General features: G+C 51.8%; 1 protein-coding gene and 1 non-coding gene across 2 annotated transcripts; both read left to right on the top strand.

The window, feature by feature from the left end:
- The first annotated feature begins 6,277 nt into the window (after positions 1 to 6,277).
- On the top strand, positions 6,278 to 26,729 carry LOC133346527 (phospholipid phosphatase 3-like). The gene is made up of 7 exons (XM_061558170.1): positions 6,278 to 6,828; positions 16,363 to 16,517; positions 19,378 to 19,524; positions 20,163 to 20,293; positions 21,651 to 21,708; positions 22,758 to 22,934; positions 23,307 to 26,729. The coding sequence occupies exons 1-7, from the start codon at positions 6,738 to 6,740 to the stop codon at positions 23,517 to 23,519; spliced, it is 972 nt and encodes a 323-aa protein (XP_061414154.1). The 5' UTR covers positions 6,278 to 6,737; the 3' UTR covers positions 23,520 to 26,729.
- On the top strand, positions 12,985 to 13,088 carry LOC133346832 (U6 spliceosomal RNA). The gene has a single exon (XR_009755622.1). It is a non-coding gene; the product is annotated as a U6 spliceosomal RNA (small nuclear RNA).
- Positions 26,730 to 27,382: the final 653 nt, after the last annotated feature.

Raw genomic sequence — 27,382 nt, forward strand, 5'->3', positions numbered from 1 at the left:
TTGTAACCGGAGCTGGGCCACCCCGAGGTCGACTCAGCATTAAATGAGGAGTACCTGATGCCGGACGCTGCGTCGGCCACCCATCCCCGCGTGTGCCACTCCGACCTTCATAGGTCCTCTTGCCCCCACATCCTGTTAAAGGCTACACCGCCGGGGGGGTTTCTTTGTCTTTGTGTGCATGTGTCAGCGGCAGTGACGCAGCGATTAACGTTACCCGACTATCGCTAACCAATGCCCCAGCAACCCAAGTTAGATTCCATGGCCACCAGTAACCAGTTCTCTGAACCTGCCTTGAGCCTCCCCCAGGGTTACATTTAAATCAATACCTGGCGCCCCCTATGACGACAATGTTGGGAGTCAATAGCACCGCGGAGACAATGGCGCGGGGAATACAAAGGCGTTCGGGCGTGGTCCTGGCCCACCACTCCCTCGTGCGCTGCCATGTCGGCCTTAATAGGTGCTCGTCAATAGCACTTGCCCCCAGTCTTCCCGGTTGACTTGGTGTGGGGGTGTGTGTGTGTGCTCGCTAGCTTACAGCACTTGTCCCAACAGCCTGTTAAAGGCAACGCAAGGGAACCTTTGTTTGTGTATGTGTGACTCAGGGCTCGATGTGTGTGCGTGTATGAATGCGTACTGAATGCTTAATGTTGACTCACCGAGTCTCGATGCCGCGTGGAGGATGTTTGGATTGGGAATCTGAAACAATCCTGCGGCCAATGACAACGGTTGTGGCTGTCGCGATAGTCACCTACCCAGGGTCTGATGTGAACCACCGCAGATTCGTGGATTCGTGAATCATCTGTGCGGACCATTTTAGTGGGTGGTGGGTTCTTTGGTTTCCTCCCGCGTGCATAACCGTTCTTCAAAAGAAATTGGCCAAACTACCAATGCATAAATTATAAGACAGTGACTACTAATGCCCTTTATTTCAACAGCAACGCCTCATTGAGACTCAAGAATATTTTTTTCCACGAGAGTCCAACACTGTATTGGGAGCTTGAAATTACACGCCGGTAAAGCAAGAGGAACACGTGGATTAAAGATGACACGCAAGTTATCGATATCCCATATCGAGTGGGCTTGGGTACAGGCCACGTCGCCAAGAAGCGATCATCGTTCGCGATAGAGACACCGACAAGTCACCATGCGGTGGCAGCCAAGGGAGGAAACTCAGCTCGTGTGTGCAGATAGATGAATTGTTGCATCGTACAGGACCGTGAGAAATCACGAAGGCTCATCCAGCAGTGGGTTAATCATGTCTGATGAATTGTTGCATCGTACAGGACTATTATTACTTTTATTAATTTTAATTTCATTTTTTACCTACGTGACTTTACCGAAAAAACTAAGAGTATGAATCCTTGCAGTCACGAAAGCTTCAAATCTAGAATTAATCATGTCTGATGGTATAGGTGTAACTCTTTGGTTCTTTATGGTAAAGTCACGTATAAAGATAAAATAATGAAAAAAATAATAAATTAAATAATAGCATGTTATTTTTTTATTATTTTCTTTATTATTTTCTCTTTATACGTGACTTTACCGAAAGAACCAAAGAGTAATTCCTGCAGTCACGAAAGCTTCAAATTAAGTGTGGTATAGGTGTATATGTGTATAGTGTTGTGTGTGTGTGCAGTGTCTACACATGTTGGGGAGCAGTAGCGCAGTTATTTGTGCGCTACGGACTAAACGACCGGAGTTCGATTCCCGCTCACAGCCAACCACCAGTGACGATTATCTGAACCGGTCCTGTGCCTCCTCTAGGTCGACTCAGCCTCAAATGAGTACCTGGTGCGGTGTGTAAAAACATCGCCACTGAGGAGACAAAGGCGGTTGGGCGTGGTGCTGGCCACACCACCCCCTCGTGTGCCGTGCCGGCCTTCATAGGTGCGAGCTAACAGCACTTGCCCCAACAGTCTGAGCGGGCTACACAGCGGTGTCTGTGTGCATCACCATCGTTCAAATCTGACATGCCTAAAAATCGCTTTTTGCGGGTCCAGAGTTCAGGGTCTGGAATTTTGACGACGAAGAAAACACGTCGTGATAACTGCACGCAGTAACTGTCAGCTTGCCAGGGTTGCTCAGGGGGCGAGGTGTGTGTGTGTGCATTTTAGGCTGAGACAACCTCCACTCCGCCCAAGTAAAACCTTGCGTCGACCCAGTCTCTCGCGTTCGGCTACCGTGCATCACGTGGTCATCGACTCCAGCCTCATAAGTTTATTATTCAAGGTCAAAAGGTCAAAGTGTAGGCCCCCCACGATTTAAGTTAGCGAACGTGGCACAGGAGTGGAGCTAATCGTCAGTTCGTGGCACAGAATCAGATATGGAAATGCCAGTTTGACACGTTTATTGTGGAAATGCCACGTTCTCATTGCCGTGGGTCATTTTTGTGCACAGGATGACCACCGCTAACTTATCGCAGAGTGGCACATATTCTCTGGCCTCTCTGGTTTTCTCCCACAGTAAAACAACAAAGTTACCCAATAAGGAAATGAGCAAATACCCCATTACTACATAAACCGCGTCTTTAGGGGGGAGTGCTGCCGCTTTGGTGAGAAGGAAGCTGTCGTGCTCGGGCCAGGAGTGATGCCCGCCTCAATGTTTACGGTGCAATGTCTCTGTAGGTTTTTTTTTGTCGACAAAGGAGTAAGGAGCAACCAAAGGAGATAAACACGCCCCGAGAGGACGAATCGATGAGGAAATCGGCTCCTCGTGTGCAGGAGCGAGACGGGTCGCTACATCACAGGGCCCTGAGAGAGACGGAAGACGGCATGGGGAGACCTTCATCCAGCAGTGGATAGCTCATGGTGGTTGTTGTTGTTGGTGGTGATGTGGTTACGAGTCGCCCGCGCAGTCATTTCATTGGCAGACGTCAGGGACGCGATTTGCTTTTAGATGACTATCGATTGTACTATATAGCGTATCACTTTGTCTGTCTCTTACATAACCATTCGCTATAATTTTGCACGTAAGTTGTTTTCATTCGAATTAATTGATTCTTACATACACGAGTCCAACCATGTGCCACGTGCAATGCCAATTTTTTTTTACCCAGAAAAGCCTGACTCATTCTCAAGACCCATCTTTCAGGATGGTCACGTTTACATTGGGATGTTTGGCCAATTTCACTAATGAGAGTTTAGCTTCGTACGGGATGAAACTGGAGCGCACGGAGAAAGCCCACCATCCACCTCCACCACGAAATACGAAGAGGGGATTACACTCACCACTGGATGCCACCTACAGCACCTGGCAAGCCCTGGTGGCCACCCATCCAGGCGCTGCCCCGAGCGGGCTCGGCCCTCTGCGTAGTTTCCAAGATCCGACGAGCGATCGGACGCACACAGGGTGATTTGGTCATAGGTCACATGTTGGGTTAGCGTAAGAATGTGATAGCAATCGTCAGAGTATACCCACAACCCTGCATTTAGACATCACAAAGCGGCACTACCAGTCCAGTAAGTGAGCCTCATATCTAGCTGGCGCATCACTGCGTATTTCCGAAACACGAAACGGGTCGTGTACGATCAACATATCTACGAAAATCCACACCGGGGGGTGTATTTCATCGCTTACAGCCTCTCATGATACATTTTAGGTGCCGTCAACTTTTTTATTATAAAAAAAACGACAAAACCGCTGAGGCGGTCTCGACTTATCTGAGTCTCATCAGCAGGGAGTGGCCGCTTTAACAAACTGCTGATGCTAGGGGGGCAAGAGGTGTCCCAAGAACAGCGAGATCCACAAGAAAGCCCCCGGCACGCGCGCAGGAATTCACAACAGTCGCTTATCTCCTCCGCTCACGCTATTCTCCCCTTCGGGCGTGCATGTTTTCAGGAATTGTTATTAAGTTTCATTAGTATTAGTATTATGATCGTTTTGCTTGTTTAGACTGAATCTCAAGACCTTTTATCACGAGGCCCCTTGCTAAGCTTTTGGACTATGGTGGGGTGGGGGATTGATGATTTTGCTGTGTGTAGTCCAAATTGAGTAATTTACACGAATTGCGGTATTTGTCCATTAACATGTAATTTAGTTACATTTAGATTTTTGTTTGTTTTATATATCGGAGGAAAGGAGATAACCCGGAGGAAATCCATGCAGAACATGGGAAGAACGCAGGAACTGCGCATGGTAAGGTGTGCCCAAGTCAAGAATCGATCCCAGGGCCTGAGTTGCTCTGCATGTTACCACATCGCCACCCTGATGCCCACCAATCAATGCGCTCCATACAATGTACACAAGATGATAGACGTGGGTTTGTGTGTAACGGTATGTTGTATCGTGTGTATGTACAGTATATATGTGTGTGTGCGCGCACGTGGGAAGCGGTGGCGTGATGGTGAGCGCACTGCACTACCAAAGTTCTATTCCGAGTCACGGCTAACATCAGTGGCGAGTAATGTCCACATCTTTATGATGTGCATAGCTCCTGAATCTTCGTCTGTTCCTGAAGAAGCTCCCAGAATGTGGAGTGAAACGTCGGACATTGTGCCGAACAACACGCGGTGCAACCCCAAATCACATCAGAGAAACGAAGAGCACAACCGCGAAAAACCCATGCGGCGATATCAGAACCTGTCCTTGTGCATCTCCAGGTCGACTCAGCCTTAAATCAGTACATAGTGCGGTGTGTAAACTTAAGCACTGCGGAGACAAAGACGACCGAGCATGGTTCTCGGCACACCACAACCCTCTCATGTGCAGTTCTCGTCTTCATGGGTGCTCGAAGACGTGGGATTTTACCATCACCCCCACGGAAACTGAACACACCTGCCTGGGTAGCCTCTACAGCACTGAGCACTCCACGACCCACAGCCTCCACTCCCCTCGAGTAACGGGGCGCTTGCCCGTCAACCCATGGCACGTGACCTGGGTCTGTCCCGTGACCACCTCGTGCCAGAGAGCCGTTGACACTTCACGTGGCCTCAAAGTGCACCTAGCCTGGCACAAGCGCTGCGGTGACGTCACCGACACTGAATGGCGAACTGCTGCTGTTGTTTTTGGATGAGGACTTCTCGCACCTGGGCCGTGTCGCGTGCTCGCGGCCACCACGATCCCTGGCTTAGCAACGGAGATCTCGCTCGCAATCAATCAGTCGAGCGGTAGTTTCTCTTAATTGGCTGCGTAACGCCATGTGGAGGAGCTACCTGGCTTGTCACTCCACACGAAGCCCCGAGGTCTATTTATCGGCCACTGTTTACGCTTGCCAAAGGTGGACACCTTTAAGTAGGGGGGGGAACCTGGGGCCGGCTTGAAACATTCAGCCTGAGCTGCCGAACGATCCCTCCTGCGGTTGGCCTGGCTAGATCTGCGTGAGGAGCTCACACAGATCGAATATAATTGTATATTAACAGAGCGCTTTTACTGACGGCGCTTGACATACGGTGACAAAAATGTGACAATAGAATGATTTAGATGGCAGAGATCGTGCAAGGGTTAAGGAATGAGTGACCGCTATATGGGGGTACTTAGGGGTCACGAAAGGGTAAGGGAGGGGGGGAAGGAGTGGAGGAGCGAGGGAAGAGAATGGGCAGCAACGGAGAAGAGGCGAGGCTTTAAGAGAGGCATCGGCACGGGGTTAAGGAGGAGGACCGCTCAATGCGCACGGGAACTTTATTTCAGTGGAGGGGGTGCAAGGACGGGAGCAGGACCGAGAAAGGGATTTGGGAACGGCGAGAAAGGGGGGGGGGGCACAGAGAGACAGATCCTCGACAGATCTGGACTCGTGTGAGTGGACTCATCCAGCAGGCGAGGCCGCGTGGCCAACCAACGCATGCCCCATGCAGCGGCGTCTGTTTGGACGGATCGAGGGGGCTCAAAAGGCGCTCCGCGGGCTTGAGAGGAAATGGGAAGATTTGAGGTGATTGGAGTTTGCCGATGACTGGTACCAGCGCTGTCAACATCGACCTCTGTGTAGGAGGGGGAGGGGGGGTCGTAAAGGACGTTGCTACTGGGCAGCGGGAGTCAGTCGTCCTCCAGCAACAACGGAGGGCAGAGAAGCGACGCTCACAACAACGAGCATCAGCAATGGGGAAACAAAGGCAGTCCGGGCGTGGTGCCGGCCTTCCTGAGCGCTCGCTACTACAGCACTTGCCCCAACAGCCTCCTGCTCAAAGGCTATACGGGGGATCTTTGTCTGTCACACAGGTATGCATGCAGGCGCGTGTACGTGACGGTTCTTATCAAGAGCATCCACAACGAACCCCGCCCATGTTTCCCTCGATCCCTCCCACTCTGCCTCCTGATTCTCTCTCTCTCTCTCCCACGCGCCCAGGTGTGATCACACGGGCACACGCTCTCACCCAGACACGCTGCACACGTCCACGCGGACGCATACACACACACATACCTCGCTCGTACACATTCTAATACACACACACACACTTTCTTATACACACAATCTCCAGCATACAAACTGTTATAAACACACGTGTACATGCATAGGTACTCGGGATCACACAGACATACATGCTTACATAACAACTATACCTTTAACACAACGCTCAGTAACGCACACGCTCTTTCAAACACGCAGGCAAACTCTACAAAGACAAAGATCCCCCGTATAGCCTTAACAGGTTGTCGGGGCAAGTGCTGTTAGCGAGCACCTATTATCAACAAAGACAAAGATCACCCGTATAGCCTTACACACACACTGTTGAGACATGTGCTGTTAGCGAGCACCTATTACACACACTCACTCACTAACACACAAACCCGCACCCTCTCTACTCATGGATTCCCAACTGGACCGCGACTCCCCGTCTCGTTGCAAACGAATCTGCGGCTCCTTTGTGCTTCTCGACATCGCGTGCCTCCTCATAGGTGAGCATGCAGAGCCTTAATAGGCGCTCGCAAACTCCCCCACTCCCTCCCCCCAATCTCTCTGTGTCTCGATTAATGCCTGCGCGTAGTGGGGAGCGGTGGTGTAGCGGTCAGCGCGCTGCGCTACGAAGCTGGCGACACGAGTTGGATTCCCGCTCACGGCCAACACCACCAGTGACGATTATCTGAACCGGTCATGGGCCTCCCCTAGGTCGACTCAGCCTCAAATGAGCACCTGGTGCGGTGTGTAAACATCGTCACTGGCCGAGACAAAGACGGCCGGGTGTGGTGCCGTGCCGGCCTTCATAGGTGCTGCTACTCGCTAACAGCACTTGCCCCAACAGTCTGTGGAGGCTATATGGGGGATCTTTGTCTTTGTTTTGTAGTCGCGAGGAAGGGAGCGGTTTGCGCAGTGGTTACCGCATTGCTCCATACAATTCCGGTTACAATTTTTATGATTCCCGGCCACGGCTATTGCCAGTGGCATGGTTCGACTCGGCCATGAGCGAGTAATCTGGCGGTACGGCGCGTCAACATTCGCACTGGGGATACGAAGGCCGCCCGATGTGGATCTGATCACGCCACGCTGCTCCGTGGTCCGCGTCGCTCCGGTCTTCATCGGTACATGCGCACAACACTCGCGCCAGCAGTGGATGTGTCTCTACAGGGGATCTTTGCTATTGCACGTTGTGTGGGTCTGTGTGCGTGTGCGCGCGTGGATTCGTGTGCGGTGTGGGGCATCTTCTAAAGGAAGGTTGTGTTTGTACGGGGCACCGCTTAGCCAGAGTCATCATCGCAATCCATCTGGGGCTGATACAGAGTACTGACGCTCAAAAATTGGGGTTCGCGGGAAGTGTGTGGACGCCGCCATGGGAATGTGGAATTTCTCCCGCTGGCTCGAGGTAGCCAGTTATATCGTCCATGGGCCACAGCAGAAATCGGTACCACCTAAGGTAACACACCTTCAGTAGCTACCCAAGTATCTGCACGGCCAACGAGAGTGAACTAATTTACTTGATAGCCTCACTTATACGACTTTTCACATAATTCACTGTTATTGGCCACATTAAGGAATTAGAACCGCTAAAGTAAATTTTAGACTATTTAATTTATCAGGTAAGGCCCACTGAGATACGCAGCTCTCTTTCACAAGCAACAGAGTGGTTAATCGTGTGCAGATGCATATCAGAATCCAGATACTCTGAACGCGTGTCTCTCTAAATGTAGAGGGGAAAACTGGAGTACCCTGAGAAAAGTCGATGCGACCACGGGGAGAGAGAGACACCGCAAACTCCAAACATACAGCAGCAGGCGTCAGGGTCGGGATCGAACCCACGACCTCCTGCACACCAGGCGAGGGAGTTAACATCTCCTAGCCACCTCGTGTGGTACCGACAAGTGAAATGTCTGCTTTGGGCACGTGGACTCCCTGGCAGATGATCGATGCTGCTGCACCCTCTCATTGTAGTGGGTCAGAGGGTGGTACAGTATGACTCTTAGAACGACTTCGAGTTTATAGGATTAAAGTCTCTTCGCGGATAATTGGCCGTGGTTGAGGACGCACTGCCCTGAATAAGTTAACAATTCACTCCTGTCGCCCCCGCCCCCCCGCCCTCCTCTCACCGGTTTCTCGCCTGGATTAGATTGTCAAGTTTCGGGGGTCAAACAATGTATTCAACGATGCATTCGGTTCTTGTTTGTGTCTGGATGTCGTTCGTCCCTTCTCGCTTGCATTGTCCCCCGTGTTTCTCTCATCTCGCGTTGTGCAGTTCCCTTCGCCCCGTTACCCTAAGCGTGACAATTAGAATGCTGTCGAGTATTCCTCTTACAGAATCGTTTGCCATTAATTCTAGATTTGAAGCTTTCGTGACTGCAATAATTCATTTTCTTAGTTCTTTCGGTAAAGTCACGTAGGTAAAAAATGAAATAAAAATTAATAAAAAAATGAAATTAAAATTAATTAATGAAAATGTAAAAACAAACAAAATAAGTAAATAAAAAATATAAAACTTAATAAAATCACTTTATTTTTTTTATTTTTTATTAATTTTAATTTAATTTTTTACCTACGTGACTTTACCGAAAGAACTAAGAGTATGAATCGTTGGCCAGTCCACTGCTGGATGAGGACCCCCCCACCCCACCTCCCCACGACGTCTCGTGCACGCGAGTTATTTGACCATGCATCTACTTCACCACGTGACCGTTGCCAGGTGGTGAACGCGGGAGGTAATCGATGTACAGCGGCAGTGACGGTGCAATGGTGCTCGCTAACCGGACAACATCTGTAGGAAAAAAAGAGATGCATAGGTCGTCAGATTTTTCCAGTCGAAATTAAGATCCTTATTCCGATGCTAAAGATTCTGAACTGCTATAGTTGTGTTGGTCAATGGGTGCTGTAGTCTGGCTCTCTGAGCTGCGTCTATTGACGATACACAATCATCCTCGGAGTTTAACACGTAGGCTTTCGCGACCAATATTATTCATAATCAGCGTTTTTGGGTTTAGATCGCGTTATTTATAAATGTGTCGTAACCCTCCACCACCCGACACGGCCAATCAGTAAAAAAGTGTCACGTTGACAAAAGACAAATAGTTCACTGCTTTAGCCCACCGGTGTGTTGAAGCGTGAAACCACAACATTTACAATTTGAGTACGACGTTTCGCTGGTAATTGCATCCAGCATCATCGGGCAATTCGGAGTGCTGTCGCCTGCGACTAGGAACCTTGGACACCGAATCTTAGGAATCCCAAGGGGTTCACTCTTGGAAATGATCACTGAACCGTAAGACTCACTCTCGAGCCAGAGCCGTTGACTCTTTAGATGACTCTCTCGAGCCAGATGCATTGACTCTTTCGGAAGTGACTAATGTCCCCGCAAATGTGTATCGATCGATCAGGTTTTCATCCAATCACAGACCATCCATGGGTAGCAGTTGAAGAATTAAGAAAGGAAGCCAAATTCCATGGTTATTTGGGTAAGGTTTTCGGGTTCGAGACACGAGTACATGTTAGACTAATTTTCTTGCCACGAATCTGTGGGGATGGTAGTCTCGGACATAACACTGAGCCCAAAGAATAGCGGAGGCGCTGCATGAGTCTCCACAACCACGGGGGAGCGTGCTGGCTCGCTTCTCAAACCGGCCCTGGACGCACGAGTGTGTGTTCGCACAGCAGTCTGGGTCAACATCATTCCAAACGGTCTCGGTACCCGGGCTCCCAGGCTCGGTTTTTAAGCTCAGCCGTGCGTTTTTATCTGGGCTGACCATGGCAAACAACCACGGGGAGCACATGCAAACACCAAATATACAATCTTGATTTGAAGCTGTCGTGACTGCAGTAATCCATATTCATTGATTCATTCGGTAAAGTCACGTAGGTAGAAATAAAATAAAATTAAACAAATCACGACGTTTCGATCACAACACAAGCAATCTTGCGATCGAAACGTCGTGATTTGTTTTATTTTTATTTTATTTCTACCTACGTGACTTTACCAAAAGAACCAAAGAGTATGTCCAAATATACAGCAGGCGTCAGGGTCGGGATTGATCCCACGAACTACTGCATACCAGGCGAAGTAGTTAACATCTCGCCACCGTGATGAGAAGTTAATGCTGAGGTCGTTGGGCCATGCGGTGGCCCCCAGGGGAGATGTCGCGGATGTCTGTGGCGTTGCCCGTGTATGGGCGACGCCGGCAAGCGTCAGATGATGCGCTCCACGGTTTGGTCCGACGCGACAGAGCAGCACCATGGGTCACGGAGCGTGGGAACCCAGATCCGGGAACTGGTGCCGAACCACGGCAAGATCTGGGGTTGTTCCCGGTGGTCATGGAAACGAGGAATTTTCCAGACTCTGCGAGATGTTCGTTGGGTCACGTGAAGCGGAAATCCCATGCGCGTGGTTTCACCTGTGGAATGAGATCACGTGGGCGATTGTGGTGATGCGGGCGATGAGGGCGGAGGAGCGGGGAAGGATGGATGCGGGCAAGGGGTTGGGGGGGGGAAGAATGAGGAGATGTGGGCGAGGAGGTGGAGCGTGGAAGCAGTGGAAGAGGGAAGGGGGTGGAGGGGGTGGGAGAGTGAAGGGGGTGGAGGGGGTGGGAGAGTGGAGGGGGGGGGAGGGGGTGGGAGAGTGAAGGGGGTGGAGGGGGTGGGAGAGTGAAGGGGGTGGAGGGGGGTGGGAGAGTGGAGGGGGGGAGGGGGTGGGAGAGTGAAGGGGGTGGAGGGGGTGGGAGAGTGAAGGGGGGGAGGGGGTGGGAGAGTGGAGGGGGGGGAGGGGGTGGGAGAGTGAAGGGGGTGGAGGGGGTGGGAGAGTGAAGGGGGGGGAGGAGGTGGGAGAGTGAAGGGGGGGAGGAGGTGGGAGAGGGGAGGGGGGGAGGAGGTGGGAGAGTGAAGGGGGTGGAGGGGGTGGGAGAGTGGAGGGGGGGAGGGGGTGGGAGAGTGAAGGGGGGGAGGAGGTGGGAGAGTGGAGGGGGGGGAGGGGGTGGGAGAGTGAGGGGGTGGGAGGGGGTGGTGGAGGGGTAGGGAGAGGGTGGGGGGAGGGGGTGGGAGGTGGAAGGGGGGGAGGAGGTGGAGAGGGACGGGGGTGGAGGGGGTGGGAGAGTGGAGGGGGGGAGGAGGTGGGAGAGGGGAGGGGGGGAGGAGGAGGTGGGAGAGGGAGGGGGGGGAGGAGGAGGTGGGAGAGGGGAGGGGGGAGGAGGAGGTGGGAGAGGGGAGGGGGGGAGGAGGTGGGAGAGTGGAGGGGGGGAGGAGGAGGTGGGAGAGGGGAGGGGGGGAGGAGGAGGTGGGAGAGTGGAGGGGGGGGAGGGGGTGGGAGAGTGAAGGGGGGGAGGAGGTGGGAGAGGGACGGGGGTGGAGGGGGTGGGAGAGTGGAGGGGGGGAGGAGGAGGTGGAAAAGTGGATGGGGTGGAGGAATTGGAAGCGTGGAGGTGGTGGAGGTGGTGGAGGTGGTGGGAGAGTGGAGGGGGTTGAGGAGATGGGGAAAGTGAAGGGGATGGAGGAGGTGGAAGAGTGAAGGGGGTGATGGTGGCGAAGAGTCATCAGAGGCACGAGGCTCATCTTCGCCGTTTGGTGCTAATGCGTCGTTTATTCTCACAAACGTTATTTGACAATCGATTCGATGTATAAACATGTGATGCATACGTAACCCCAAAGAGACCTTTCTTACACGCGAACAGGATGCATATTTAAATGCCGTCATATAATTGGGAAGCGGTGAATGAGGTTCATGTCGAAATCGGCCGCACGCGATGTATTTTATGCAATCACGGTTCGCGAGTCAGCACTCCGATGCATAAATCCCGTGAAATAGCAGCACGCGTCCCCACGAGTGCTCGTCACATCTACGAGAAGAAAAACACATTTCTGAAAAAAACAGTGAGTCACTCAACTTATTTGAATAAAGAGATGAAAATATCCGAATAAGTTTAATTGCCTATGATCAAATCACCACAGCGCGGCCCGATCTCGTCAGATGCGTGAAGCGAAGCAGCGTTGAGTCGGAGTCGCTCGCGGATGGGCCAACACCACGCACAAAACAAGTGTCATCGGCTGCTGCGGGGCTAAGTTATGGGCAACAGTGCAGCGGAGCAGCACAATCCATTGTTGCACTGTTCTATGCTCCAACATATGATCCCCCACCTTTGCCAATCCCTCGCTGAGCAGCACGGTGAGAAGTATGGTCAACCGAAAATCCATCCATAACCCGCACGATAGGGAGAGCCCCTGATTCAGCGGTGGATTGACAAGCGGACCGTAGGTGCCACAACCTCGATCCGCTCGGTCAAGAGCCTCTGTGCTACGCAAGGGCGCGCAAAGGTTAAAGCACCGTCAATGCCAAGTGGCTTCGAGTTTCACTTTTACTGGAACCCATTGTGGAGGAAGAATGCACTCCCGACGGCGGCTCTTGTCCCACCCAGACTTGCACAGAGAGCATCTCTGCCACCCACGCAGTAGCGTGGTTGGCATGGGCCCTGGTGCGAGGTAGGACATGAGCCCCCCCCCCCGCCAACCTATCCAATGACCTCCCCCTCTATTGCCCGGTGCTGGGAGACGGCAGTGGTGTCACTTTTTGGGCACCGTCGCCCCGTCTAGATGCGCAAAAACGCCCGCAAATTGCGCTCACTTCAGTTGGCGGTTGACGTTCGAACTGAGTACTTGCTCCGGCAGTACATATACTAAAATTGGAACGATACATAGATTAGCATGGCCCCTGCGCAAGGATGACACGCAAATTCGAGAACTGCGACCCTCAAAGGAAAGAAGCCACCCCCCGTGGTCGCCCCACAGCCCCCCCCCCCCCCCCCCGTGATCCGTGGGTCAAACAAATCACTCTAAGACACCGGTGTGTGGCAGCAAGAGCAAGTTGATGCGAATGCTATCGCAAGAGGTCACACGTTTGGCACGACGGTCCTTCACTGACTATGCGTGCTGAATGAAATACCTGGGATCCTCACCGTGCAGTTGCACCGCTTGCACACTCTGCGGTAATTCCACTGGGCCACCATGGCTCCTGTCTTTACCCACACCGATCGTTTTTTGGGTCATTCGGCGTGCGGAATGAAATAGAAACACCAACATCGACGGCGAAAATGGAATAAAAAGCTGAGAAAGTGAGCAAAGAGGCATGGCGAGGTGCGTGTGCGGGGTTGGCGCTGGAACACGTCGAGAAGAGGTCCCACATGTTGGAGACATCTTGTTGCCTATTGAACAAGCTCAGTGGGCACGGGCAGAGCAAGTCGCAAGGAAGGGCAAGTTTCAGGTCAAGTTCATGTGTGGCGAGATGTTAACTACCTCGCCCGGTATACAGGAGGTCGATCCCGACCCTGACTCCTGTATATTTGGAGTTTGCGGTGTCGCTCTCCCCCGTAGTTGTGTGGATTTTTCTCTTGGTCCTTCAGTTTTTCCCGCCACATTTAGAATCAACACGCGTTGGCTGTTGTACATTCCACACGATAAGCCACTTTGTTGAGCATTTGTGACCAAGTTGCTTCTGGAAAAGAGCTATATAGCTCAGCGGGCCTTACCTGGTAAAACAAAATTGTTTCATTGAGTTTAGCCAGGTGGTCGAGACTAATGATGGAGTGGCAGTCAAAGGGGTAGTAATGAATTCATCTTGTGAGCTACATGGATCCGTCGTGTTGCGAGACAGAGAGATATTGGCAATGGCTCGGGTGAGGCCTTCATCTAGCAGCGGATAGATCAGGGCTGATAATACGCAAACTTACCGAGGGGTTCAATCGATTCAGTATTGCGTCGGAACATCTGTGGTATCGTATTCACATAAATATTCAAGTAAGTGCACACCGAACAACGCTGTGCTGAGAATAAGAAATGAGCAACACGTGACGAATTCCATCCAATGACCCACAGCTCTAATCAGGACGATTTTGCAAACACAGATCGCAATGACCCAACAGTGGCTGCTAAAACAAGTACAGTCCCCCTTTGCAAAACGGGAAGTTTCTGAACTCTGAAACCGAAAAGGTTTTTTTTTTATAAGTACTACTTCTTAATTAAAAACCCAGTGACATGTAGAGACATCCAAGAGACAACCCTGGGGTGGACAGTGAAGATTTGTGATCTCACACGAGAATAAATTAGCTGTCTGCTTCTTCCCCACTGCAGTATGAGTGTACAGTGCAGTGTTCGAAAGACCGTTGAAGGCTGCCTGATAACCAAAGCTGGGCCACGGCCTCAGAACTGCGACTGCAATTTGTGCAAAATAAGGTTGAAGCTTCTGCTTGGCTCTGTGTAAAACTCACACGCTGAACACGTATATAGCATTTGAAGTCCCTTAATTTCTCAAAGCAGATAAATAAAAAATGTATTTACACAACCCTGTATACTGACTTTCGATACGATAAAATGTTGTTGTGGACATATATTTGTGTTTTTTCTCAAAACAATGCATCTCAATTGTGCTGTTTAAGTCTATTTTGTTGAACTAGATGAGAATTCAAGAGCAGAGAATAACTCCAATATCCTGGTCTATTGGCACTGTCATACGTATGTAATGAGCGACTTCCACGACACATCGTATAGAGGGTACTCACACAGGCCAACGCAGGCCAACACTTATTCTTCCTCACACTGAGTACAACACTACATATTAACGTCTCTACTGGCTACACACAGCCGATCACTCGGCGTGGTCCCATCGCCCCCAATCGGCTACACCGCTGGCTGGCGGCGTGACAATGACGGCGATGGATGGAACCCACGCAGGAGATCTTCCACGTGGCCGGGCGATGGAGAGAGATGTCGGTGAACAGCGACGCAGCCAGGACCCAGGACCCCACAAACGAGCCCCGAGTTCGCTCCCCCTTATATCCCCCCAGGCGAGGCTAGGCCCCGCCTCCAGCCACACCTCCTGCCCCGCCTCCGGGCACGCCTCCTGCCCCGCCCTCTCGTGGAACCTTCGAGCAGGTTCCCGGAGTATCTCAGCTAGCCCCACCTTCCACCTTCTCTGATTGGTTGTTACTTAACCTTGCCCGTACCCGTGATTCCCCTTCCAGCCAGTAGGTGTCACCCTGTCATTACACGTACATGCACGTCGCGAGATGAAGTGATCCATTCGGAAATATCTCTCATATACATCATACAGGTTGCCGACACCTTGCTTGAGCCACTGCCAGCTTTGGGCCAACGTTGTTGCAATGTTGACTGGGCAGGCTTGTTCAGAGGTCTGTGCTTTGTGCTGGCACTGCTGAGAATCCTGGGTTCGAATCTGGGTTTCAACCACCGCACGTGGTTAAACGGGGTTCTCAAGTGGAGTTAATGCGTAGACACTCACCACGTGGCCACCAATGACTCAATTTGTTTTTGTTATCACGTGACATTTGGTTTGGCTTATTTTTGGGAAGAATAAATATATTGACTAAGATATCGATTTAAAGCTTTCGTGACTGCAGGGATTCATCTTCTTGGTTCTTTCGGTAAAGTCACATAGAAGGAAAATAATAAAATGATAAAAATAAAACATAATAAAATAATTCTCACGACGTTTCGGCCACAACGAGGACAGACCTGTTCTCCACCTGTAGACGGCTGCTTGCGTTGTGCGAAACGTCGTGAGAATTATTTTATTATGTTTTATTTTTATTATTTTATTATTTTCCTTCTACGTGACTTTACCGAAAGAACCAAGAAGACTAAGATATGTTTTTTAAACGTCAGTTTACCCGCAATGCAATGACCGTCAATATTTAGTAGAGCATAGTAGGAAGTTGTGCCCCCATAGCGCGGAGAGAATGTATTGTTTGAATCTCAGAAGTAGTTCGCTAATATCTGCTTCCGCGGGTCGTTCATTGAGGTACAAGAATGCACTAAATGACGGTATTTACAGCATTGTATGGCATGATGTCCCTATCACAATCGAAATAAACATTTATAAAAATACGCAAAAATAGTTTTTGGTAAAAAAAAAAAGGTTTTGTATGCATTTTGATAATCCACTGCGGTTTCGCTCATTCATCGCTGTGACCTCTGCCTTCTCTTCCCGGCCGCGTGACCCCCCCCCCCCCCGCTAGCCGCCCTGCCGTTCCTCGCGCTGGAGCTCAACATCGTGAGCCCCATTCACCGGGGCTTCTACTGCGGGGACCAAACCATCTCCTACCCCGTCACGAGCGACACGATCTCGGACGGGGCGCTCAGCGCCGGGGGGGTTCTCATCACCGTCGTCAGCGTGAGCCTCGCACAAACGACGCAACTAGAGCACAACGCACGCAGTCGTCGCCAGAATGCAATGCTGAGGATGCGTTCTTGGTAAACGGAGCGCTATACGCAACCGCGCTATTGGAGGTCATCATAACATGGTCCCAATGGAGATGCGTTAGCGACAGCGCAACCCATGAGCGATGTATAAGGGCTTCATTGTTGTATCGGTAATAGCCTTAATATACTCCTTGAATGAGCTGTCTTTGTTGCGGTTAACGATGTTATGGCTTGAGCAGAAGCCCTCGTATTCTCTGCATTCTTGAGAATGGTTCTAACGGTTGGCGCAGCCAAACCCAAGAAGCGACCAACATCAACCTAATGCTCTCCCGCCTCCACGCATCGTATCAACCTGCATTTTTACGTCCACACTGATGCTTTTCGTTGACTGTTTGGCCACATTGCCAGCACACTCGCTTGCCAGGCCTTCTTTCCCAGACATCATGGGTAATAAAATTAAACGTTATCACAATAAAGCAAAAACAGTTACCAAAGGTCGAGTGAACGAACATTCAGCAGGAAGCGTTCAAGGCTGGCGAGCGGAGGCGGCGGCGGGGGGGGCGCTGATTTGCCTGAGGCCACTGGAGCGTGCGCCGCTCTTTTGCTGGCTGAACGCGCGCGGCTCGGAGGGTAGAGGGAGCGTCGCGCGCCGCGTGTCCTCGCGCAGGAATTTTCCGTGCAGGAATTTGGAACTGCTCAGGAATTTGGAACCTCCAGGACAAAAAGCGTTTTAAGGAAACGGCGTTAGAGGAGGCAGCGCTGGACCATAGGATCGAGGACGGTTCCACGTCAGACAGACATTGAGATCCATCTCGGGTTTTACAGCCAAGAAATCCATGGAGCTTGCAGGTATATGCTGTCTGACAGGGACTCAGACCCACCTCGCCCCCCGCCCCCCACCACGGGAATTAATCATTGCACCCCCCCCTGCCCCCGTAATTTCCTACAGTTCTCAAAACATTGTCCCCACTTTGCTGTACTGCCCTTTGTCAATCCACTGCTAGATGGAAGCCTCCCCCCGCTGTAGGAACGAGGTGTGCCCTACTGGCCTTGGTCGGTATCAGCTTATTGGCGACACAAATACCCCCTTCCCAGCAACATATAATTGTTGAAATTCGTTATTTGATAATCGTTAAATAACAAAACTCAACACGTATCGTACCCATTTAAATGTAAACTATGAATAGTGTTTATTTTACCAGGTAAGGCCCACTGAGCTAGAAAGTTATTTTTCAGAAGTGACCTGGCCACAAATGATAGCTCAACGAAGCGGCTTATCATGTGTAAAAATGTATTGCAGCCAAATACTCGAAACGCGTGTTGATTCTAAATGTGGAGGGAAATACCGGAGGACCCGGAGAAAAATCCACGCCACCACGGGGAGAACATGCAAACTCCAAAAATACAGTCGTCAGGATCGGGATCGAGCTGTGTTGGGTGGAGGGGGGTGGGGGGGTTTATGACACATTTAATTTACACGATCTGACCACAAAACAAAACAATTATAATCATAGTATTGGTCGCGAAATACTACGTGTTATATTTACATTCGTCAACAACACTGCCTCAAAAAGAACAGAAAGGTTAAATTGGTGACGCTTTGGGCAATGACCCCTTCCCACGTCAGGACGTAGATAGAGAGGCCAAAGATGTAGTACAGCTCTACCCTCGATGCCTTCCCAGCAGGCTGGCTCAGGCTACCTCGATGCCCATAAGCTCTCTGGGTTTGATCTTCCACGAGCCTCATGGTCCACCCTAAACCCCATTGGAACAAGCCATGGCAGGTGCGGATACCTGATGCACAAGTGGACAATTTAAAAACGCTCCAGTGTACGGCCGTGGTCATCCAGAGCAGAGGCCGTACGACGTAGGACGGCGCAAAACCCGATCCGCAAACAGGACGGAGACATCAGAGGGACACGCTCCGCTGTCTCCTCACGCGGCTCTCCGGCTTTGACCACCTGAATGTGAAATTGTCGTCGCCGCTGCTCTGCAATTGACAAAAGCAGCCGCCGTGCGCGTTGTGGTGTTTGTCTGCCACACGGGGGCGCAGTGGAAGCGGCGATAACCACTCACGAACGCCGTTGAGACGATCGGCCAATTCCTGATGAGGAGTGTTGATCAGAGGTCGCAATCGGGTACCCGATACCCGTACCCTACCCGATACCCGGCTACCCGTACCCGATACCCGGCTACCCGTACCCGGCCGGGTACCCGTTTGCGACCCTGGTGCGGCCGGGTACGGGTACGGGTAGGCCGTGAGTCACTGGTGAGTAGCCGTTTGTCACTCATTTCCGGTAGGGTACGGGTAGGGTACGGGTAGGGTACCCGTCCCCGGCCGGGTACGGGTACCCGTTTGCGACCCTGGTGCGGCCGGGTACGGGTACGGGTAGGCCGTGAGTCACTGGTGAGTAACCGTTTGTCACTCATTTCGGGTAGGGTACGGGTAGGGTACCCGTCCCCGGCCGGGTACGGGTACCCATTTGCGACCCTGGTGCGGCCGGGTACGGGTAAGGAATCAAAACCCGTTTGCGACCTCTGGCGTTGATCAGTATGTACATAACGGTTCGTGCAGATGACGTCGATGATGAACGGTGCTGATTATGATGATAGCCGATGTTGATTGAGGCTGATGATAGTCGATGCTCATTAATGCTGATCTATGCTGATGATGATATTTACTGATAATAATCGATGCTGATTTATGTTGATGACTGAAGCTGATAGTCGATGTTAATTGATGATGCTGATACCGTTCGTGGTCGATGACGACGATAACAGTCGATGTTAAGAGAGGTTCCGCTGTGCGCTCGCTGCTCGCGGCTGCGCAGGTGGTGCTGGTGGAATGCATCCGGGGCCGCTCCCAGCTGCGGCGGGATCCTCTGCGCGGAGGGAACCTGGTGCCGAACCTGTACCGCCTGGTGGGCTCCTTCCTGCTGGGGGCCGCGGCGAGCCTCTCACTCACCGCACTCGCCAAGGTGCGCCGAGGGCCCACCGCCCATCGTCAGCGTCATCATCATCAGCAGCAGCGTCAGCATCATTACCACCATAGTCATCGTCACCATCGTCACCACCACCCACGACATCAACACCACCCTCGTTATCATCATCACCATTATGGCCGCCATCATTCATCAAACACCATTGTCACCATCATCATTACCGTCATCATCAAACCTGATTCCTTTATTATTATTCCCTGTCTCCCTTTTCCAAATGTCTCCCCTGCATCTCATCTCCCATCGATCGTTGTCTCCTTGTGTTTGCCCATATCTCCACGTGTCCTCCAATTCCCCCATCATTTTTCTCGTGCGCCCTCCATCTTATTGCGCCTTCCCCCTACCTCGGTGTGTCTCTCCCTGGATCACCACCTCTCCTCGTGTATCTTTGAATCTCTCCCTGCATGCTCCTGTCTCACGCTGCCTCGCCACGTCTCCTCCTGTATCTGTCTTGGTGTCTCTCCCCACCTCCTCGTGCTTGTCTCATCCTGTGTCCTCGTATCTCCTCTTACCTTCATGCCCCACGAAATATGTCTCCTGTCTGTCTCCTCCATCTCACGTCTCCCCCCCCACTCCCGACCCCTCCTGTGTACCCATCTGTCCCCGTGTCTCTGCAGACGTGGACCGGGCGTCTGCGCCCTCACTTCCTGTCCGTGTGCCGCCCGGACCCGGCGCTCACCGACTGCTCGCAGGGCTTCATCACGGAAGACGTGTGCACGGGCAACCCCAAGCTCGTGACGGAGGCGCGGTGAGAGAGTGTGGCAGCCCGCTTGTCAATCCGCTGCCGGATCGGTGCTCTCCCCCCACCTCCGTGTCATGAGACTGAGTTGACTGCCACGCTGCTCAGTCGCGCGGGTTGGCTAAGGCAGAGAGCACAGGTGTAATCTCTGCACTCTCAGTCTCTGTGTAGAATAGGTACTGCATATTCTCAGATTAGCACGACGCATTGTAATTTATATGACTACATTAACCCCCCTCTGGTCTTCGCACCTGATAGGGCTCACGATGATGACGTCACCTTTACTCTATTTAAGAGCGAAACCAGGAAGACTCCTGCACAATCCTGGCAGATCGCCTGATGAAGCTGGTTGTAATCGCCAGAGAAACGTCGTTTTGTTTACGTCACAACCCTGACTAATTGGCTGTGTCGAGTGGTGGCGGGCGGACGACACATTCATATTTACCGCGATCTAACCCCACAAACACCTTTATTATGGACGATATCGGTCGCGAAAGCCTACTTCGTGTTAAACTGAGCACAGATGTACGACGGATATTGCTGGACTGGCCACGGCGGAGCACAATTCTGCAGCGGTGAATATATGTTGACTCGTCCATGCGTTTGGAGATGAGGGATCTGGGGATGTGGGGAGGCCGTAGAGGACAGAGTTGCCATCGTCGAGTCGTGATGACGTTGATGATGTTGACGATAGAGGCATGGGGTGCGTGGGGGGGGGGGGTCTCTGTGGCAGCTGGGGTGAGGAAGCGACGGGTGTGGGAGATGTTGGGCAGATGGAGGAGGTGTGAGGTCCTGGCGATGTTGAGATGTGTGGCGAGAGAACGAGAGGTCAGGGAGAGCTCAGGATCAACGACAACTCCAATGTGTCGCACATACTCTGCCTGTGTAAAGTCCAAGTGGCCGTGTCTGGATCTGTAGTGTCAGAACCAGGAGTGTATTTCCCACTGAGTGGAGCCCATTGAGCTAGGACGCTTCTTTTATCAAGGGCGACTCGGCCGGCAGACAACATCGAAGCATTCTGCAATTACATATTTTTTTTAAAACGTAATAATCGCAATTATATTGTACAATCACATTCACACGTTCAAATTTCGTGATTTTAATAAGAGTGAGTTTTTATATGAGGACTGAGATGGCAGAATGGAGATGCCGTGAGGCGTGCCTGGGTAGCTCCAAAAGCTTGGGACAGCAGCTTCTGTTAAATGCTTTTGATAAAAATTGTAGTGATTGCGGATCTACAGTGATCGTGGATCTAGAGTTGTCTTGGATCTGCAGTGATTTTGCATCTAGAGTGATTGTGGATCTATAGTGGATGTGTGGTGGTCGTGAATCTGTAGTGATTGTGTCTGGACCTTTGTTTCCCCAGGAAGTCGTTCTTCTCTGGCCATGCATCCTTCGCTATGTACAGCATGGTCTTCCTCGTTGTGAGTACATGCGCGTGCACGTATTTGTATGTGTGTGTGTGTGGACGCGGGGAGCAGTAGTGGAGTGGTTATCGCACTGCCCTGCAAGCTCGGCCACCCGAGTGCGATTCCATTCCCGCACTCAAGGCCAACGGAAGTGACAATTTTCAGAATGGTCCTGGGTCTCCCCTAGGTCGACTCAGCCCCAAATAAGTACAACTTGATGAAATGTGTACACATTGCCACTATGGAGACAAAGGCAGTCGGGCGTGGTGCTGACCAACCACCACCTCGTGTGCCGTGCCAGCCTCCACAGATGCCCCAACAGTCTGTTAAGGCGAGGCAAGGGGTTGTTGCTTTTATGTTGTGTGTGTGCATGTTGGTGGGTAACAGTGGCGCAGTGTTTCACTCACTGCATACAATTCCCAATCAATGATTAACACCATTGTAAAGTGTTATCATCGCCTGTACTGGGTCTTCCCTCGATGGACTCAGCCTTAAATGAACAACACTGGGGAAACTGCAATGACTGGGTGTGGTGCTGGCAACACCACCACCCCCAATGCGCCCGTGATAGGATTAACAATAATCCTACAAACCTGCCCCCTTACACTATATATGGGCCATTTGGAAAATTACATTTGAGCATTGGACTGCGGAAGGAAATTGGGCTCACCCAGCGAAAACCCACCACGCATGCCACGTACGCAAAACAAACTGTCCCTATTTTGTTCCTTCAACTTTCTCCATCATGACGTGGACGATTACAGCACCAGGATGATGTTGTTGTCGTCGCACGAAGGTTGCGGGGTGACTACTTGTTCTGTGGGCGTGGCTGGCGGAGGGAGTGGCTCTCGGCTCGCCATGGGTGCCTGTTGAGCCTCCCAGAAATGTCGTCTCTGATAGCTCGTCCCCGTGTCCCAGAATCTCTGCGTCCCCGCATCCCAGTGTCCCGGCATCCCCGTGTCCCCATGCCCCGTGTTCCCACGTCCCCACGTCCCCGTGTCCCTGTGTCCTCACATCCCTGCGTCCCCACATTCCTGTGCCCCCCACACCCCCGTGTCTCCTAGCTGTACGTGGAGGCTCGTCTGCGCTGGCAAGGGGCGCGTTCGCTGCGCCCGCTGCTGCAGGCCGTGGCGTTGCTGCTCGCCATGTTCGTGGGCCTCTCGCGCGTCTCCGACTACAAGCACCACGTGGGCGACGTCGCCGCCGGGTTCCTGCAGGGGGGCCTGGTGGCCGTGTTCGTGGTGAGGCTCGTAGAGGGGGGGGGGGGGGGGTGGAGGGGGATGTGCAGGGGTACTGGGGTGGGGAGGGGGTTCACAGGTATCGCAGGGTTCAGGAAAGGAAGAGACTCGTGGATCGAGAGCTGGGGAGGGGTGGTGCGCGGGGGCATGTGCATCGCAAGGAGTGTGGAGATCACAGGGGCAGCAGGGATTGTTGGGGCACTAAGGCCCATTGGTGGCACATGGCCTATTGGAGCACAGATCATTTGGGGGCACAGAGACTGAAGGGGAGAGCTCCATGCTCCTGGAGATCTGGTTTCAGATCCAGAGCCTCGATTAAGATTTCGTCTATGGATAAGCATTATCAACAAACAGAACCACCTCCCTCCCACACAGGTCTTCCACATCTCGGGCCTCTTCCCCCGGGAGGTGCGGTTGGAGTGGAGTCGCGTCCCCAGCCCAACGTCGAACCCGTCGCCTCCGTCCGCGGGGACCCCCAGCATCGGCGGCAGCGGCAGCGGCAGCGGCGGAGGCGGCGAGGACCACCTCAACGGCAACGGGAAGCTGGCGGGCGACCTGGCGCTCACGGGGCGGCTCATAATGGCCTAAAGGGCCACAGCTTCGAGAGACGTTCATCGTTTCCCATCGCGGAGACTCAACGGGGGCCAATGCGCGGCTCACCTGGTCCGCTGCGTCCCCCGACGCTCGCAAAATCGAACACGGAGGCGACCGCATCCCCCGATGCATCGTCCCATGGCTGGCGCGATTTGAAATAGCCAATCGCTGTTGGGCAGCGTCGGTGCGGTTTATCTAATCATATCCCTGCATTTGTTTGGACGATGGGCCCGCGGCTCACATGCAGACTGGGAGGGAAGCTTTGCATCTTAATGAAGCTCATGCCCTCCCGGTTGATGCGTCGCCGTCGATTTAATTTAAATGTCGATATAGCGACGACGGATGAGTTTGCGGCCGCACACATGGGAGGTCACAATCTGGTCTCTGGATGAGAGAGAGAGAGAACTCTGATGATGTCACGCTGGGGCTTGAGTCGTCGGGCACGCAATGTCGGCTTCCAACGAAACTTGAACTTGATGTCGGCTTCCAACGAGCGGTGGGGGGGAACGAGGATCAATGGTGGGGAGGAAGAGTGACGAGGAAAATGTGGCAGGAGGAGGACTGCGGGGTGACCTTCATGCGACTCGTCCACTGCGAGCCCAGTTCCTGAGGACCCTCATGTTACTTTACAAGGCGGTGGTCCAAATGTCTTGTAACCCCTCCCCCCGCCCATTGCATTCTCTAAAACTTAAAAAATATTCAAGCGAGGTTTATTTAAAACAGAAGCGTATATACAAAGGGGAAAAAATGTTAGGGGGTCAATTAATTTGGGGTGACAAGACATCTGGACCACCCTGCACATCTTATATATAATCTAACCACTAGTTGCTATATAATTATACCGGACGACTGACGCGGGGTGAACCACTCTTTATTACAAAGCATGAAGGAATGTCCTTAACGCTCGTGACGTCACTCCACATCGACCAGCCCCCCTCATTAATATTCATGAGCAGGTGACGTCCTCCAAATGTACACCCCCCCCCACCCCTCATTAATAATCATGAGCGGGTGACGTCACTGAATATGGAGTACTCCTCCCCCCCCTCGTTAATCATGAAAAGGTTACGTCCTACAAATGTACACCCCCCCACCCCTTATTAATATTCATGAGCCGGTGACGTCACTGAATATGGAGTACCCCCCCTCACTAATAATCATGCGCAAGTGACGTCACGCCACATCGAACAGCCCCCCTCATTAATAATCATGAGCAGGTTACGTCCTACAAATGGACACCCCCCCCCCCCCATTTTTATTACCTACTTTAATGAGCCAAGAATGTCTGTGTGCAACACTCGTGACGTCACTCCAGGTCTACAGCCCCCTCATTAATAATCATGAGCAGGCAACGTCACTCCACATGGAGCACCCTCCCCCCTCATTAATAATCATAAGGTGACGTCCTCAAAATGGACCCCGCCATTCATAATAATTAGCGACTGACGTCACTCCACATGGGGGGGGGCGAAGCGCCTCCTCCCCCCTCCTCGGCGTCCACTCACAACCCTCACCACAAAGGCAGAACCCTCACGTCACGCGATCTCCGTAACGCTGTTGAGACATCAAAGTAAAAAGGACGTCATGATGAACAAGGGATTATAACCTTTAAATGAAATAGCTCTGTGTCACCGCGGCCTTACAAATTGCACACGAATTGATGCAATGAATATAGCAAGTCGCGGTCTGCTTTTTCGCTTGCAAGTTTCAGATTTACTGCAATGCACCCGTCGTCCTTGGACGGGCAAAAGGCTCGTGAAGGAATAATCGTGTTAGGTGAGAGAGAGCGAGACACGGCGTCCGCTTTTCCAAGAATGTTCTGCAAGACTAGCGGGAACATAACGGGGACGTTTCGGCCCCGACAACCGCCGCCACAACACGAGAACATCACCCACCGGGGATAGAAATGCGTTGATGAGTCAATGGAACCGTGGAACAGACGCGCTTGCTCGGCCTGGCACGATTCATTTAAATCGGATTGTTACATTCACAATACGAGCATTGAATCGTTTCGTGTAAGAGTCGATGACTGCGTATTTGAAGGGCCCATCATGGGTTGTAATAAGGATGCGTGTCACCATGTTGAGGGGGTAAAACACAACTCAAAAAGACCACGACGTCTGTTTGACATCACGTGGTGGGAAGGCGAAATGGAGCAAACAAACAAACATCGTAACGATTGGATCGTACAGAAAAGGAGGCGACAATAATGACGACTGTGTCAGCTCGTACAATCGCCGTGGACTCGTGAATCGTCCCCAAAGTTCGATCTCTGCACTCGGGACGAGCAGCGCCGGGAATTCCACCCCGTGGGTGGTTCCACATCACGTGATCGGCCGTGCCCCTATTGTGACGCTCAAGAGTCACGTGCGAGTTCTCGGGAGGTCACGTGGCTCGACTCGGCAATACGACGGCGGGTGAACTGCGCTTGTGAACAAATTGGTAATTTACGCCCGCGGCTGCTTCGATTATAATCGAGCTCCAAATAATTATTTGGAGCTTCTCACTCGTCTAGGGGGCCGTCCATAAATGACGTCACGCACCTAGGGGGGTGGGGTCAGACATTTGTGACGATGTGTGACGAGGGTGGGGTGAGAAATTTGACATCACTAATTGTTATAACACTACAATGACAATAGTTTAAAGCGATTTGAAGCATGTTTTATTTTCAAAATTGTTTGGGGTGGGGGGGCAGAGCTTTCTGACGTCATATTTGAGGGGAGGTCTGACTTTTTGTGACGCCGTGTGACGAGGGGGGGGGGGAGTCAAAAATCGTCCAAAATCGCGTGACGTCATTTATGGACGGCCCCTAGGGTTTCCACGACGTATTGCCCCGCGTGGTCGTATTCTTGTAGGGAAGTTAACCGGTTACTTTAGGAAACAATCTATTAAATATTCTACGGCTTCACCCCTCCCCCCCCCATGTTATTCTGTATAGGTAAGCAAAACGACGGTTTTATATTATCCGTGCTTTCATTTCGTCCAGGCCACCGTGGGTGCAATGGAGAATATTGTCTGTGCCACGTGGCCGTTTTCAAACCCCTTGTTCGACCCACGTGGCCAGCCGCGGCCTTGTTAAAGTATTATAGTTTAACTGCAGTCGTTTGCACGCCCATCTGAAGAGCTCGCTAATGTTTAGTGTTGTGATACATATATATACACAATTGTATTGCGATGCAAATAAACATCCCGGATTTATTTGAAGGGACTGGTTGAGGTTTTAGCATTTTTTTTGTAAATACCAGTGGTGGTTGGTCATCAACATTCCCATTAGAGGCTTAGGGACCGTTCATAAATGACGTCACGCACCTAGGGGGGGGGGGGTCAGACATTTGTGACGATGTGTGACGAAGGGGGCGGGGGGTTTAAGAAATGTGACGTCACATCAAAATGCGCAACTTTAAGTAAATATAGACAACACGTTCTACTTAATTAAATAGACTTTTAAATAAATATTTTCTCCTACAACATCAGAGTGCAGCGCCACATTAAATACGCACTACAATGACAATAATTTAAAGCGATTTGAAGCATGTTTTATTTTGGGGGGGGGGGCAGAGCTTTGTGACGTCATATTTGAGGGAGGGGGGGGTCTGACTTTTTGTGACACCGTGTGACGAGGGTGGGGGGGGGGTCAAAAATCCTCCAAAATCGCGTGACGTCATTTATGGACGGCCCCTTAGCGATCGAGTGTACAGGCAGTGCAACTGCCCCAGGGTCCACGCGCCGGAGAGCACTTGGCGTCGGGATACGAAGAGGGAGCGGGGAGACAGACAGGGGACCCCATTCCATCCCTTCCACCAGGGCTTAATGCCACCACGACTGACAAAACATACATCAATATATCTTCTTGGTTC

Source organism: Lethenteron reissneri, chromosome 24, assembly GCF_015708825.2.
Source record: "Lethenteron reissneri isolate LAM-NWPU_2019-01 chromosome 24, ASM1570882v1, whole genome shotgun sequence".
In the NCBI taxonomy this organism is placed as follows: Eukaryota; Metazoa; Chordata; class Hyperoartia; order Petromyzontiformes; family Petromyzontidae; genus Lethenteron; species Lethenteron reissneri.

Bases quoted from the DNA above. Each gene is read 5' to 3' on its own strand.
- LOC133346527 (XM_061558170.1), top strand. From the start codon at position 6,738: ATGGATTCCCAACTGGACCGCGACTCCCCGTCTCGTTGCAAACGAATC. The intron at 19,525-20,162 runs GTGCGCCGAGGG...GTGTCTCTGCAG, and splicing joins CACTCACCGCACTCGCCAAG to ACGTGGACCGGGCGTCTGCG. The intron at 20,294-21,650 runs GTGAGAGAGTGT...TTGTTTCCCCAG, and splicing joins AAGCTCGTGACGGAGGCGCG to GAAGTCGTTCTTCTCTGGCC.